The 17,354-nt window shown below is 46.5% G+C and overlaps 1 protein-coding gene across 1 annotated transcript; it reads right to left on the bottom strand.

Annotated features, from left to right (window-relative positions):
- Positions 1-6,257: 6,257 nt before the first annotated feature.
- RAB5IF (RAB5 interacting factor) lies at positions 6,258-15,356 on the bottom strand. The gene is made up of 4 exons (XM_075901405.2): positions 15,116-15,356; positions 12,254-12,357; positions 8,799-8,928; positions 6,258-6,834 (listed from the first exon to the last, which is right to left on the bottom strand). Exons 1-4 carry the CDS (start codon positions 15,248-15,250, stop codon positions 6,793-6,795), a joined length of 411 nt encoding a protein of 136 aa, XP_075757520.1. The 5' UTR covers positions 15,251-15,356; the 3' UTR covers positions 6,258-6,792.
- Positions 15,357-17,354: the final 1,998 nt, after the last annotated feature.

The following is a 17,354-nucleotide window of genomic DNA, read 5'->3' on the forward strand; positions in this document are numbered from 1 at the left end:
GAAGTTCTCTCATGCGCATGGTGCTGTGCACAGCCGTGCTTAGGTTGGTGTGACTTACAGTGCTCGGGGGTGGCTTATTCACCCCCGAGTGACAAATTATGTTGATGTAAATGGTAGTGGAGAGACAGCCTTAGCCCCGTTCTAGAGGCACAGCGGCTAAGGCCAACGTTTTCCAAATTTGGATGCTTAAGGGTGGACATTTAGCTAAAAGATACCCCAGTTTCACTGGGTTCTGCAGGGGCTCTGTCTCTGAGTTGGGTGCTGTTTATTTCAGTGCTGACCATTTGGTGCCCCAACTGGCCTCAATTCCCCTTCTCAAGCTTCCTTCTGTACCCCAACTTCTCATGCTCCCATCCTTCCCTGTCTCCCCCACATCTCCTTCAGGAGGTCTGGCCTCTTCCCCTAACACCACACAACTAGAACAGAGCTCCCGATTGCTCCTCCGACCTCTGCATTTCCAATCCACCATCCTCCTTGCTTGGCAGGTTCCCATTCCGAGGACCATTTTTTCCTCCTCTCTCTGCACAGATCCAGTCTGTTATCAAACCTCCTCACCACATCCCTGCCGCACTCACCCTCAACTAACAGTCACCTGAGTGATTTCCCACCTACACTAGGGTACCTGTCCTCCTCACACCAACTGCAGCAGCTTCATTGCTTGTTGCTCAGACCCTGCGGCTTTCCACCACTTAATGGTAACTAAGACCCCGCACAACGCTGCCCAGCGTTCATATTGCTCTCATCGATCACCATGTGCCCTTGCCTCACTGCTACTGCCAAACACTGAGCACTTCCTCTTCCGTTGCTCTTTATGTTCTCTTCCAGGCTGTCCTCTATACCCACACTGACCCCCTAAACCCAGTGCTCCAGGCCTTCACCCTTTCTTCTTTAAATCTCTCCTCCATTCCCAAGACACACAGACCTCCCACCTCCCGTCCTCCGAGTTACTCAGGGCATTCTGATGCATCTTTCAACTTTCGGTTCAGAAGCTTCTCCAGAAAGGCTTCTCCATCTTTACACTGTGATCTGCACACACAAATACATTTTAATAATCAAGAGTTGGCAATAGGACCTAGCATGTCTGCCTTCTAGTACTAGCCCCTGGAGAACACCAAGACAGATTGCAGCTACTGTCCCCAGGCATCTCCCCCACCTGACAGGAATAACCCCCTCAAAACTTTTCAGTCCACTGGCGTTTGAACCCTTGGGACTGGATCTGTCTGAATCATGGTTGTTTTTCCTACACATCACATTTCTGTATCTATTTCACATGGAAAAGTCAAAGCAGAAGGATTAATAAAAATCCCTTCCTATATTTACCTCACGTCTACCCTGAGCATTCCTTGGCCAATTCTAGGGTGTTCCAAGTTTAGTTACCATGATGGCTAGTCACATTCTTCCTAGCTCAACTCCTAGGGCATCCCACACAAAGGGCCAACTGTAATTACAGCTTCAGTGACTGGAGTTTTTTAACCTGCATTTTCAGATGTCCTCCATGCCAGGAGCCAGAAATGTCTTTTATAGAAGACCAGCTTGTTTTATTATTGCCATGAAGTCCTACCCCAGCACTGCAGTGGCCTGCTGGCCCTTCTGTAGGGAAATTCAACCCCATTTTAGCCACCAAGAGAGATTAAAATGAAACGCTACAAAGCTAAAGACTGAGCTGCCCAAATCTCTCCAGCTCCTATCTTCTCCACTCCGAATGATAAAAAGGGACAGTTCAGAGGTCAAGGACAGCTAAGCGCTCGTTTACACTATGCAAGTTTTAGGGAGGTGCATAGATTCACAAACAAAATGCACAAACCTGGGGCAAACTTGGAGAGAACCCAGTCTGCAGGGCTCCCTCAGCACTGTCGTGCTCAGCTCCAACATGCCACGAGAGGGCGAGAACGGGTGTGCTACAGGACACAGGGCTCCCTGTGAGGGAAACGGTCAGTTCTCCGGTCACATTACCAGTGAAGAGGAGGCTTTAAATCCCAGTGGCCACCCTGCCCCGCTGAAGGGTATTGGTCAACCTGTGTCATGGATCCAAGAGACAATCTAAATACGAAGGGCTGCAAAGTGGGGATAGAGTAGTCGAATAGTCGCATTCCCCCCCACTTTCTGCCTCTATATCAGAGGCAGCAAGGTGGGGGGAGCAGGAGCCAGGGGAAGAGGGGGGGAGGAGGGGATCCAGCTTAAAAGCTGGTTTCCCCAGCACCATCTCTGCAGTGTGGGGGGTAAGGGCAGGGAAGGCAGAGGTGCAATGGAGGCAGAGCCTTTTAAAATGTAGTAAGAGCTGCCCAGCTGAAACAGTCTCAGCTTGCTCCAGGTCCCACGCTGCACCTGTGCCTCTTACTAGATTAAGAGCCAGGCAGTTCTTACTCATTTAGAAGGCAGAGGCACAGCATGGGACCCAGCACAAGCTGGGACTGCTGCAGTCCCGGCTCATGCTGGTTCTGGACCACTACGGCTCTGCTTTTTAAATGTCATAAGAGCCAGGCGGCTCTGACCACATTTAAAAGACAGAACCGCAGTGGTAGGGACTCAGCTCAAGCCGGGACTGAAATAGTCCTGGCTCATGCCAGGTCCTGGACCTACTCCCGCTGCAGCTCTGCAGTTTAAGTGTCGGCGGAGCCAGGCCGCCTACATGCCCAGCTCCTACTACGTTTAAACTGCAGAGTCGCAGAAGCCCCTTATTCACTAATTGTGTACTCAGTACAAATTGTATCGAGTACACAGTCAGGTACTTGATACTCAACATCCTGACTGCAGATCAAGGTTAGTGGTCACAAATAAGGATATTAACATACTCCCAATGTTCTGTAATATTCAGAAGACAGAGCATAGAAGCCGCACTGTTGGTTATTCAGGTGATGTTATTTAATAGATTGCTTTCAAGTATACAATGGTTTGTTTTTTTATTATGGGTGAGGATAATTAAGGAAACACCCAAACTGATGCTAACAGCAAAGAATAACTTAAAGAGATAAACTTTTTAGACAAAAGTAATTGACGCTACTGCTGAAGAGGAAGAGAAAATCCGAGGAGGGTTTAAACATAACACACAAGGAAGCATGACGACTTAATTCACTTTATACATCGGCAACTCCAACTGTAAGGGTGTTAAAATGCAGTTATCTGGCTAATTGTCGATAAGAAGCGCACTGCAGAGCCACAGTGCGGGTAGCCCCAGGAATCAGCTCAAGCCAGGACTAGGCAGTCCTAGCTCATGCGGGCTCCAGGAGCCACCTGCACCGCCACTTTACATTTTAAATGCTGCTTAGCAGCAGCAGCCCCTGTCCGATAAAGGCAGAGGGTGAGTGGGGAGGGAGACCGGCAGTACCAGCTCCTGTTCTCTCCTCCCACTGCCTCTCAGAGGCAACGGGGGTGGGGTGGGGTGGAGGGGGGGGGATAGTCAACACACCAGTGGACTACCCGATAAGCTTATGTTTATCAGATAGCCAACTAGTTGACTACTCACTAACATCCCTATCTGACTATAACAGCTGCCAGCCTCGTCTCCTCTTTTTCCACAGTTTGCCAGGACCTAGTAGTTAACTCTCTTTCCCAAGCAGATATCCTCCCTATAAAAGCATGGGGGTAGGTGAGAGAAACATGTGGGAAACTTTCCCACTTTCAGCACTGAAAAGATTAACATAAGAACGGCCATATTGGGTCAGACAAACGGTCCATCTAGCCCAGTGTCCTGTCTGCTGACAGTGGCCAATGCCAGATGCTCCAGAGAGAAGGAACACAACAGGTAATCCTCATGTGATCCCACCTGTCACTCATTTCCAGACAAACAGAGGTGAGGGACACCATTCCTACCCATCCTAGCTAATAGCCATGATGGACCAAACCTCCATGAATTTATCTAGCTATTTTTTGAACCCTGTTAAAGTCCTAGCCTTCACCACATCCTCTGGCAAGGAGTTCCACAGGTTGACCGTGTGCTGAGTGAAGAAAAACTTTTTTGTTTGTTTTAAACCTGCTGCCTATTAATTTCATTGGGTGACTCCTAGTTCTTATATTGTGGGAATAAGTAAATAACCTTTCCTTATTTACTTTTTCCATACCAATCATGATTTTATAGACCTCTATCATATCCCCCTAGTCTCCTAGGGTATGTCTACACTACCCCGCTAGTTCGAACTAGCGGGGTAATGTAGGCATACCGCACTTGCAAATGAAGCCCGGGATTTGAATTTCCCGGGCTTCATTTGCATAAGCGGGGAGCCACCATTTTTAAATCCCCGCTGGTTCGAACCCCGTGCAGCGCGGCTACACGGGGCTCGAACTAGGTAGTTCGGACTAGGGTGCCTATTCCAAACTACCGATACACCTCGTTTCACGAGGAGTAACGGTAGTTTGGAATAGGAACCTAGTCCGAACTACCTAGTTCGAGCCCCGTGTAGCCGCGCTGCACGGGGTTCGAACCAGCGGGGATTTAAAAATGGCGGCTCCCCGCTTATGCAAATGAAGCCCGGGAAAGTCAAATCCCGGGCTTCATTTGCAAGTGCGGTATGCCTACATTACCCTCCTAGTTCGAACTAGGAGGGTAGTGTAGACATACCCTTATTTTCTAAGCTGAAAAGTCCAGTCTCTCTTCATACGGGACCCATTCCAAACCCCTCATCATTTTTGTTGCCCTTTTCTGAGCCTTTTCCAATGCCAATATATCTTTTTTGAGATGAGGCGACCACATCTGTACGCAGTATTCAAGATGTGGGCATAACATGGTTTTATACAGCGGCAAAAAGATATTTTCTGTTTTATTATCTATCCCTTTTTTTAATGATTCCTAACATTCTATTTGCTTTTTGACTGCCGCTGCACACAGAGTGGATGTTTTCAGAGAACTATCCATAATGACTCCAAGATCTCTCTTGAAGTTATAGCCAAATTAGTCCCCATTGCATTGTATGTATAGTCAGGATTATTTTTTCCAATGTGAATTACTTTACATTTATCAACATTAAATCTCATTTGTCATTTTGTTGCCCAATCACTTAGTTTGGTGAGATCATTTTTAAAGCTCTTCAGTGTCTGCTTTGGACAAGACTATCTTGAGCAGTTTGATATCATCTGCAAATATTGCCACCTCACTGTTTACCTCTTTCCCTAGATCATATTTATAAATAAGTAGAATAGGATGGGTCCCAGGACAGACCCTTGGGGGACCCTACTAGTTACCTCTCTCCCCTCTGAAAACGTACTATTTATTCCTTCCCTTTGTTTCCTGTCTTTTAACCAGTTATCAATCCATGAAAGGACCTTCCCTCTTATCCCATGACAACTTACTTTACTTAAGAGCCTTTGGTGAGAGACCTTGTCAAAAGCTTTCTGTAAATCTAAGTATACTATATCCACTGGATCCCCCTTGTCCACCCCCCCCCCCCAAAGAACTCTAGCAAATTAGTAAGGCATGATTTCCCTTTACAGAAACCATGTTAACTTTCCCCCAGCAAAAATTACTTAGGTGCCTAACTTTATATGCAAACATGAATTCCAGGCTCTTGAGCTTTCAGAGGACAGGAACAAGGAAACAATGTGGGGATTTCAACAAGAGAATATTAAAAGTGGGTCAAGTTCTCATAAGGCAATCTTGGTACAAACCTTCCTCCCCACCTCCTCCTCATTTACTTGAACTATAGGTTAGAACAGCAGGGACTTTTCTACAACCAAATCACACAGTGGCACTGCTTCCTGAAGATAACTGTGTAGGCAGCACCGTACATGTTCCTGCTGTCAATACAAGTTGTGAAAAGATATATAATTAAGCATTTTAAAGACTAGCCCCAGCTTACCTTGGTGGTAACCCCTAGGAGTAGCTCTAAACTGACAGGATAGCTCAGCAATGATGGTGCATTGCTCGATTTTATGAAGAGCCCAACCCTGAACTCGAAATTATCTGCTCCTGGGAAAATCCTTCTTTTAAAGAGTTAATAATTCTGTGTCTATGACATTAGCTGCCTCTATTATCTTTAGTCGTTTACATTTGTCAAAGAAGATAATTTTAATCTTGTTAATTTATATAGACAAACATTATAAAAAAATTAAGATGTGAAGCAGTCAAACAGACATTTAAAAGTATGCCTCTGGAATTATTCTGTCCAACTAGACTACTGAACTCTGAGGTAGGCTCTGGGAACTGAAGGAGTAGCCCTCTGGACTAGCAGAAACATGGAGATCCTAAGCATGATGAACCACAGCTTACAAGTTAAACATTGCCAAAGCAGAGCAAAATTTTAAAAACATTGAGTAACTATAGTCAATTTACTCAAATAAAGCACATCTTTAATTATCTTCAAAGAAAACATGGGCAACCATTGAACTCCATGTACTACTTGTATGCTGCAGTGTTCTCCTGAAAGTAACAAAGTGAATGCTGTTTTAAAACTGTATGTCTGAAGGATAACAATGGAAGACAGGCCACAATTTAATGACAGCTTTCATCCAGAGGGTGAGGTAACTTACACAAATTAAAGTAGCAGATTCACCCCATAGCGCACAGGAAATTGTTACAGTTATTGAATAAAGTCATGGAAAAAGTTCAAAAGTTGAACCGTCTTGAACTGCTTTCAAAAATTGTGATGGCTTTTTAAGAAGTTCCACTAAGCAACACGTGTATAAAATCAAGATGGACTAGCTTCTCTATTAGGGGAGCTAGGGCTCCAGCGGGCTCTTCGGACCACTAAGTACAAAACGGTGGCTGATTTTAGTCTCCCACCAGTCCATTACATACTTTGATTTATTAAAATGTTCTTGGATTTATTGAAGATAGGATTGGGAGGCAAGGCCTGCAGACTGTCAGTCGTAGTGGATGGCAGTGTAAAAGATTATCCAAACCACCTGAAGAACAAACAAAAAAGGAGAAAAAGCGAAGGTTAATTGAGCCCCTCTTGAAAATTTTTAAACATTTAATTCCCTCCCCTTATCATGAAAGGAACAAATATTTCAATAAGCCATTCTAATGTTGCGAGTGGTGCCAGCAGCACAACCACAAACAGAGTCCAAGGTACAACAACGGTCAAACTCCTCACTGTTTTCAGTAAGAGGCCATTCTGCTTGAAACTGAATTTCAACTTTGGGACCACTATGGATAGTTACAAGCAGTGCTTTTTTGTGATGGTACTGCCTGGTACACAGTACCAGCACCTCCAGTCAGAGCTCAACAACTCTTCCCTTGGAGTACCGGCACCATTTTTTTTAAACTAAAAAAAGAACTGGTTACAAGGAATGTCAAGTACCACAGACTGATGCAGTCTGCCTTCTGATTGGCTTAGAGTCCTTAGAGCCCTTAAACTTAACATTTAACTGATTAAACCACAGCAGGCTAGAGTGACCCTCCCCCCCACCGCCCCACACACACCTGCTGTAGGCAGGGGATGTTCCAACCCAGCCGCTTCCAGTGGGTCGCTCCCTGGGTACCCCGTCGGCATCCCTACCTATCATGCTCCACCCTATAATGCCACCAAAACATCTATGCCAGCTTCAAAATAGCCACAGTGAGATTACAGATATGGGAGGGAAAGCATAAAAGAAAAATATTTATAAAAGTGCTGTATTACTGAGTCACAGCAGAGACCCTGAAAAACAGAAGCAATGGATTCAATATGACAAATGCCAAGGCTGTAGATTAAACCCTGATGGAGACGAGGAGCAGATTTTAAAAATAAAATTGTACTGCCATCACAGAACCATACGTCTGGAAGGAACCGTGGAGTCTAGACAACCTCCCTGCCAAAAGTAGAATGTGTTGTATCTACACTATCCCAATCAGAGGACTATCCAGCCTCCTTTTGAAAGAACTTCTACAACTTCCCTTGGCAGTCTGCTCCATTCTCCTATGGTTAGAATATTTTTCTTGAGATTTACTCTAAATCTGCTACTATGTAGTTTGAACCCACAGCCTCTTGTCCTACCATCTGTGACCAGAAAGAACTTTTTTTTATGACAGCCTTTCAAGTATTTGAAGACTGCTACCATGTCTCCTCTTAATCTCCTCTTTTCCAAACTAAGCATACCCAGTTCTTAAAGCCTTTGCTCATATGGCACATATTCCATCCCTTTGATCTTTGCTGCTCATCACTGGATCCCTTCCAGTTTCTCTACAGCCTTTCTATACAATGATGACCAAATTTACACACAGTATTCCAGCTGAGACATAACCAGCAATGAGCAGAGCAGCAACCTTACCTGTGATTTGAAATCTAAAACTGATTTTTTTATAATAGCATTGCATTGCTGACTTGTGCTGAGACTGTGATCTACCACAATCCCCAGATCCTTTTCCACAGTGCTGCTGCCAAGCCCGTTATCCCCCTTTCTGTAAGCACACATTTGGATTTTCTCCCATCAGTATAACACCTCATATTTTTTGTATTTAATTTTCTTCTCTGTAGCCCAGTTCTCCAGTTTATCAAGATCTCTCTGAATTTTAGCTCTAAAGTGTTCATAGAATCATAGAACTGGAAGAGACCTCAGAAGGCCATCAAGTTCAACCCCCTGCCCAAGGCAAGACCAATCCCAATTAAGTCAACACAGCCACGGCTTTGTCAAGCCAAGACTTAAACACTTCTAGGTGTTGGCAACCTTTGTGTTATCTGTACGTTGAAGAGAAGGGGAACAGTAAGAATTAACAGACTTTGTGACTGAAAAAGTTCAGCCTTTCCCCCAGCTGCAAAGTTTCTACCTCTTGGCCCTTCCTTAGCTTGGATTCCAAGGCATGCTCCTACTCACATCTCTCAATTGCTGCTCCACGGGCAGTAACTGGAGCAACTGGAAAGGAAGTGAGGAAGAGGGGAGGGAATTACCAAAAACAGTGCAAACGATGTCATGAATCCTTCTTTTGTTAGCTCCCACGTGCCTCCATACTCCTCTTCGTCTATCTGCTGAAAGCTGCTGAAATAGAGGTACAGGACGCCGGCGTTGATCAGGCAGAATCTGGGGACAAAGATATTATGAGCCATCACTTCCAAGTTACAGGATAAAACAGTCTAATTATCTAATCAACATTTCAGCCAAGGAGCAGGATGTTCTCCCCATGTGCATAGTTTGCCAGAGGCTCTAGTTCAAACTCTTCTGCCTTCTGGAAAGAAAGCATATGAGAGCAGATTCTCCCCAGTGCAGGGAATGTTAACTCTATCCGCTTTTTTTTTTAAACCAACCTGTCATTTGCCAGATCTACAAGCACATCAATAGATTGGTTGTAGCAATTCATATGGTTGAAGCAGGGAATGAGTTCTTATCCATACCTAGAATTACATTCATTATACTTTGCCAGTAGAGCACAGATTTGTGACCCTATAGGCAGGGATTGGTAGTTAAGAGCTCAGGAGATAACCAGCATAAAAGCTAAAACCCCAGGCCCTAGTACAGTATCAGTCTCTTCTTGATCCTTAGGTTTCAGCACCAGTTAAGCTTAGTAAACTAAACCCAAGTCAAACAGAGGTCATCTCACTCAAAAACACCCAGGGTCGTCCAATCTGCTGTTTCCCTGTGGCCACACTTTTACTGCCTTCTAGGCTAGTGTAAAGGGGCTGCAAGGTCCCCCTGGGGAAGGGGTCTCTACACCAGGTGCAGCACAGAGACAGGCACAGACAGGCCAATGTGGGGGGGGGGGGGAGGAGAGGGGGTGAGAGAGGAGGAGTACCTGACGTAGCCTGGGCAGGTCTGGATATTCTGTGCTCCTGCAGCCCCAAAGGCCATCACAACTAGTGTGCAATTTTAAGCAGCCATTAGGACTGTCCTAGACTGCCCCAGAGTTCACACAAGCTCCAGTGCAAAGTTAGATCTGGTCTGAGGCCAGGGCTGGGACAAACTGGGAAGTGAAAACTTGCCTTCAAACAATGCACTTCCTGCAAGGAGAGCTGTGTGGGGTGAAAGGCTGAGGGTGAGAAAAGACTGGAATTCTGGGCCAGATACACTTAGGAGTCTTGGATTTCATGTTGCTCTTAAAACAGAAGATGCACAATATTGACCAGAGAACCCACAATAGTCATAGTTGCATTAATGTTTCTGGCACATTAAACTGTTAAATACAAGCTCCCCAGAGTTGAAGATTCCACTGTTTACAAAATATCAATTTCAGTTACGTTTATAACCTTCCACACAGGAACTTATTTACACCAAGAGCTGAAAAAGAAAGCCCCGTCCTTACCAGTTCCAGTTAACCAGTAGGGGCTGGAGCAGCTCCCCGCCCACCTCGGGCAGAGGGCTGTTCCAGCCCTGTGAGGCCCACTGGAGCAGCCCCTGCCTGTGGTAAGCCCAGCTTCTCTCCCCACCCCCCAGGTTACACACTGCTCCCAGGGAGGCTGCACTGCAGGCTCTGTAGTATAAAGCTTAAATAAGCTTTATACCGCAGAGCTCATAGTGTGTGTAACCACGAGGATTTTAAGAGTTACATTTTTAAATGCATTTTTAGCGGAAAGACCCACTGAATTAGTAAATGAACACAAGCAAGAACACAGTGTATTTCTCATCTGTTATAATAGTTAAAACAAAACTAGTTACAACAGGGACTAAACAAAAAAAATCACATCTCTACTAGTTCATATAAAGCATTCCCTGAGGCTCTCCCCTAATTTCTGCAGAATTTAAGCTTCCAGTAAGACAAAGAATTTCTAGCCCTCAGAGTTGAAGATAATTTCAAGATGCAAAACGATGCAGCATTTTCTTCCAGAGCCTGCTGCTCAGAGCTTTCCCGGCCAGTTTTACATTGGCATTGACAAGACTAGGTTCAGTGCTACTGTTATGAACCACATGGGCAACAATGAAACTCTCCAGAACTGTATCAATGTCACACTGCTGCTGCCGGGAAAAACATGAGTACAACAAGCTCCTTGGTCAAAATTGTTCTAGAAGAGTAGAGAACCAGAGGCCTCCTTCCTTTCCCCTTGCCATAGCTAAGATGTTGAGAGGAGAAAGAAAATTTCCCTCTCAGCACTTAGGGAAGTGTAAAGCTTGAGGACCTCAACTAGCCACAGGCACATACGTATATGGAGTTCATCAGAAATGAGACAGCACCCTATACGAAATCCCAGTACTACCCCTATTCAACACCTGAAGCACTGCCTCTGGGGCCCCGACATCTTTTGTATTTACTTTGGTCTAGTAGGCTTGTCCTTTAACTCACAGGTAGCTGATAAACTGTACAAACTCCATGGCTGTGTCTACATTGGCATCCCTTTCCGGAAAAGGGATGCTAATGAGACACATCGCAATTGCAAATCCGGGGGGGTTTTAAATATCCCCCGCGGCATTTGCATTTACATGGCTGCCGCTTTTTTCCGGCTTGGGGATAAGCCGGAGAAAAGCGCCAGTCTAGACGTGATTCTCCGGAAAATAAACCCATTTCCGGAGGATCTCTTATTCCTACTTTCAAGGGCTTATTTTCCGGAGAATCACGTCTAGACTGGCGCTTTTCTCCGATATTTAAATCCCCCGCTGATTTGCAATTGCGATGTGTCTCATTAGCATCCCTTTTCTGGAAAGGGATGCCAATGTAGACACAGTCCATGTGTTTGGAAAGCTGTGTGTAATGTTTAATATTTACTGTGCTCACTATAACACTGTGATGTCTTAGCTAAGAAGAAAACAAGGATCACATAAAGCTAGAAAGAGCCGAGGTTTTACTATACATGTGCACAGATATAAATGAAAGACATTATTTTGGATGTCCCTTCCCCTTACAATGATACCGAAAGTACAGCTTTTGGTAAAATAGTATCTCTTGTGAAAGGAATGAGAGAACAGCAGAAGTCCCCCCAAGAAGATATTTTCCTTGATATAGTTTACATTCTCTGCTGTTAGATGGGTCACTTTTTTATTTCAAAAGGAAAACACACCCCCACTGGGACTGTTCAGAACACATTCTACAACAAAGATGCTCAGCTTGGAAGCTGCAAACAATTACTGAGGTCATAACCACCCATACAGATTCCAGTTACATGGGCCAGAGTCTCAGTATAGGGGAAAGGAAGCCACAGAATGTAAAATATTCAGAATCACTGCTCTAAAAGACAGAAACTGGAACACTTCTCCAATAAATCTGAAAATGTTGTTAAAGGAAAACACAACAACAAAAGACTATTCATAAAGGGGGAGGAGGGAGAGAATTACAGGTGCCAATTGGCCCATGATACAGTATTTAATGAATGTCAGACTTTAATGCATTCTCATCACCACACTGCTTTGCTATTTTAAAATAGACTAGAGATACACATCTGAAAAAAGACACACTTATCAGGTAAGAGGACAGAAACCTTACATTGCTATTCCCAGAAATCCCTTGAGCGGAACTATGCCCCAGATGACTCCCAAAATAACTGCAATGATCTGTCGGAACCAGTAGATCACATCTAAAAACTCATCCTGAGGAGAGAAAAAAAACAGCAAAGTTTGATCTCACATACAATACCTAGTTTAAATAAAATATGTATAAGAAACTCATGCAACTAGCTTAGAAAAAAAATCAAGGCTCTGAACACCTACATTGCTTCCTCAAAACATTTTTTCAAGAAACTATGTATAAAATATTTGTAAGTAGCTAATGGCAATGAATGGATCCCATCCATTTCTCCAGTTTCTGAGTTCTGGCTTCAGTTAAATGTCTCTCACAGAGAACACAGAGAACAGACATTTAGTCCAGTTGTTTTAGAATTAGGGTACGTCTAGACTACATGCCTCTGTCGCCAGAGGCATGTAGATTAGGCTACCAGGAATAGGAAAATGAAGCGGCGATTTAAATAATCGCCGCTTCATTTAAATTTACATGGCTGCCGCGCTGAGCTGATCAGCTGTTTGTTGGCTCAGCACGGTAGTCTGGACTCACGGGAGTCGACATCAAAGGCATTTGTCGACCACCCAGGTAAACCTCATCCCAGGAGGCATACCTGGGTGGTCAACAAATGCCTTTGATGTCGACCCCTGCGCATCCAGACTACCACGCTGAGCTGACAATAAATCTCCATATATTTTTATAGTTACATTCTAGATCTAATTAGAGGAAATGCTTTTTCAGATCTGAATAATAGGAGCACCTAACCCTTTTAACCACTGAACATAAAAGTGGCTGACATAAAAGTGGCAAGTGCACCGAGAATGTGGAGTTGTATTCACTTGGGACCCTCGCAAGGTGACAAACATAGCCAGAAGTACAGACAGCAAGCAAAGGAAAAGGAAGCTGGACATGTACTTATATGACTGAGTCTCTGAACACCTCACATACATTATTTCAGTTCATCCTCAGAGCACTTCCATGAGATAGGAAGGTATTATTCACATTTACTACAGATAGGGAATTAAGGCAGAGAAAGATTAAATTACTTGTTTTAGATAAATTACAGGGGAATAGTCTATTTCTGCAATAAATTGGAAACATGTGAGCAATTGAAACTCACCAAGCCTTAAGTCTGGTATACAGTTTTAAAGTGTGCCAGGACAGGAGTGCCAGTCAGGAGTGCAATTTCACCCCCATTTCAATTGACATAGCTATGCTAGTAAAAGCCCTAATGTAGGCACAGTTATACCGGCAAAGAAGGCCTTTTGCCTATACAGAGTGTGCTGGCAGGTAAACAGTTTAAGCTATACTGACAAAGTATCTCCTATGAGGGTTAGGTAATATACATATAATACAGCTATGCCAAAAAACATTTTTAAGACACGAAGCACCAGAGGTTACATCTATGCCAAAAAAAATTTGAAATCCACCTACTGCTCTTCTATCACTGCTGTAGCATTATTAGCACCAATAAAGGAGCCAGTGTAGTCACTGATATTTTTTTACTAACATTGCATGCTTCAGAACCAGTTTAGACCACCATGCAATACTTGACACTTTCCCTGCTATGCCTCTAATTTGTGAAAGAAATAAGGTGGGAGAGGTAGTATCTTTTATTGGACCAACTTCTGTTGGTGAAAGAAAAACTTTCAAGACACACAAAGCTCTTATTCATGTCTTTGTAGCTCCAATGCTTGTCTCTCACCAACAAAGGCTGATTCAAAAATAGAAGAAATTATCTTACCCCCTTTTCTCTCTAACATCATGGCACTAACAAAGTTACAACTACATCTCCTTGCTAGAGATGTGTACAGAGACTTTTCTCCTTTTAACAATTTCCTTCCTTCCTTCCTTCAGCAAGCAAAACGTGTGATATTAGGTGTGCTGCTCAGCAGGAACCCACTACCTATGTCTATATCATTCTGAAATCTCAGCTTCCTCACAGCTAACCTGATTCATCAGACGTGGTTCCCTGACAGTTAGGACAGGTCTACACTTGCCGCAGAGGTGCAGCTGGACAGGTGCAACTATGCCACTATAGTGCTTCAGTGAAAACACTACAACACCAATGGCAAAACTTCATCCACCTCCATGAGAGGTGGTAGCCATACCAACAGAAGTGGTGAGGTTGACATAACAGCATCCTGCACACCCCTGAGAAATCCAGTCACCCCCGATATTATCTCACAGCGTAAATCTGGCCTAAGCCAGTATCAATTCATTCACAATATCCTAAGAATCAGAGGGGTCGCCGTGTTAGTCTGAATCTGCAAAAGCGGCGAGGAGTCCGGTGGCACTTCAGTTAGTCTATAAGGTGCCACAGGACTCCTAAGAGCAGCACAGGTGGGAAGGCGACTTGGTGCCTCCAGCCGCTGACATGAACAGGTGTAGGGCCGCTCTAGGACAGTCATGAAACCGGCCCGGACGCGGTCTCCAGCGCAGCGACCGCAACTGCGCCCGAGAGGGGCCGGGGACACGTCTGGTTTCTGAAAGAGACTCAGCGGGGCTCGGGGAGGGGCCGCGGCTCGGAAACCGGCGGAGGAGGAAAGGGGCTTTCCCCGCAGCAGCCCCCGCCCCGCCCCGCCCGGCCGCAGCCCCCTCCCCTCCCCGCCCCGCCCGTCCGCAGCCCCCTCCCCTCCCCCCCCCGCCCGGCCCCGCCCGTCCGCAGCCCCCTCCCCTCCCCCCCCCGCCCGCCGCTCCCCCCCCGCCCGCAGCCCCCTCCCCTCCCCCCGCCCGCAGCCCCCTCCCCTCCCCGCCCCCCGCCCGCAGCCCCCTCCCCCTCCCCGCCCCTCCCGCAGCAGCCCCCGCCCCGCCCGGCCCCGCGGGACACGCGCCCCGGCCGGGCCGCACCTTGTCCTCCCAGGCGGAGTCGCTCCGCAGCGCCTTGCCCCACACGGAGCCCCGCAGCGCGCCGCCGCCGTTGGCCACCAGGTGCAGCTGAGGGTGCGGCGGTGGCGGCTCCTCCTTCCGCCGGGCGCCGCTCATCGTCCCCGGGCCCCACCACAGGCCGCCCCGCTGCCCTCAGGGCCCGCGGTCACGGCCAGAGAAGCGGCCACGTGACCGCCGGCTCCCGGGCTCAGCCAATCACACCTTGCCTGCCAGCGAGGGGCGGGGGTGAGCGCAGAACCTCCCCCCATCGCACGAGGAGGAGAGGCCGTTTCCTCCCTACGGCAGAGGAGAGGGGTCATTCGCAAAAGCGTTGCTGCGGTTCCATGGACGCTCGGAGGGCGGGGCCTGAGGCAGCGGGAGAGAGGAGCTGCGGAATGGCGCGGGGCTCTGGGAAGGAGGGGGATGGGCTTGCAGATGGAAGGGGCGGGGCCTTTGCCATAAGGTGCAGGGGCCTCTGCAGGGACATAGGTTGCAGGGACATAGGCGGGGGAGGGAGGCGTGTGGGGCCATTTAAAGGTGCAGCGCCTTTTTTTTTTGTTTTTAATTTCTCAACAATTTTGGTCTCCCCCTTCTTTTTTTCTCAACAGATTTTTTTCCCGGTGTTTTTTTTGGGGGGGAGAGGGGTGTTCGGTATTTTTTGTGAAAACATCTGACAACCCTACATGCCCACAGGGCAGGCAGCACCAGCTCTGCACCTGCAGGGAGCATTTGTTCCATGTGGGTCAGACATCCTGAGAAGTGTCTTGCTTTGTCCAATGATGATAACCATTTGGCTGTGTGCGTGTGCTCCTCCATATGTTTCCCTGGCCCTGCACAGGTAGCCAGAACAATAGACTCCAACAGAGTCCCAACAGACCACAAAATCAGAGAAAGATCAAAGGCACCAGGCCAGATTATTACAAACCAAGCACAGCCCTAATTTCCCTGGATGAGATGTCTACAGTTAGGCTAACACATGTACGCTCGTTACAATGGACTCGGGGGACAGGGAACATCCCACTGATTGAGCGAGGTCCAAAAGGTTACACATCACTCCTGATCAGTGTTCCCTCTAATTTTTCCATCCCTATGCCGAATAAATGTTATGTGCACTGAGGCACGTGCAGATGTGCATCACCAATAGAAACACATGCTGCTAGATGTGGGTGCTGTGGACATTCTGCCACTCAGTAGGACAGTATTTGAATCTCTCCTGGATTCTGTTACAGGGAACACTTCCTGGCATATCAGGTTGCCACCCTCTCACCTTACCTAAATACCACTCATTGTCTTGCCCCTGGTATTTCAGTCAAAACATCTTGATTCATCATGCTATCATTTTAGACTGTGTCCAGAACCTAGGTCGGTATGTCCCTGTTATCTGTGGGGAGTGTGTTGGTACCAATATGCTTTTTAACGAGATGTTGTTACAGGGACGTAAAATCCCAATTAATCAGTTAAACATTAGGTGGACCCAGCTGGAGCAGCCCCCAGCCCACAGGGCTCCAGGTCTTGGCCCCAACAGTCAGTTGCGTGGGGCTGGCTGCCTGCTCCCCGCCCCAGCTGCCACCCAGTAAGGATGATGCTTACCAAGTAACTAGTTAAGTGGTTACCCATTCACATCCCTAGTTGTTACCATCCCTCTGGAATGTGTGTGCAGCCTGTGCCTAATACCAGTTAATATTTCTGCACCATCAGCCCTGTTCATGCCAAGTTCTCTGAGCAGGCCTGGCGTCTTGCTCACAGCTTAATGTTGGTTTATATTAGCAAAATCTCGACCATTGTTGGCTAGGCCTCAGGCCTCACACCAGGCTTGTGATACATGGGCTTATGTTTCAGGCCCCCATGTGAATACAACAGATATGGCAATATCTTTGAGAGATTGTTGCCGACACAGGGTGCCCGAGGGAGCAACAGCTGGGTTCGTTGCCCGGTGTGCATGCTCCAATAAACACACCGGTGTGGAGAAGCAAAAAAAGTTTATTTGAATGCTCAAATAGGTGCCAGGAGACTAGACATCTCAGATCAAGCACACCAACATAAGCAGCTTTCCCTCCTTATATACCCAGGTTGTTTACTTGAAGGAAAATAGTGAACTGTAGCAAGGTTCCCACGCTGGGACATCCTCCTCCTCCTCCTCCCCTCTACAGAAACACATCTGAATTCTTCTTCTATACCACTGATAGTAACTAGGCAACCTCAAGGTCTTGCTGTTCCCAGC

Source organism: Pelodiscus sinensis, chromosome 17 (assembly GCF_052426305.1).
Source record: "Pelodiscus sinensis isolate ZL-2025 chromosome 17, ASM5242630v1, whole genome shotgun sequence".
NCBI lineage: Eukaryota > Metazoa > Chordata > Testudines > Trionychidae > Pelodiscus > Pelodiscus sinensis.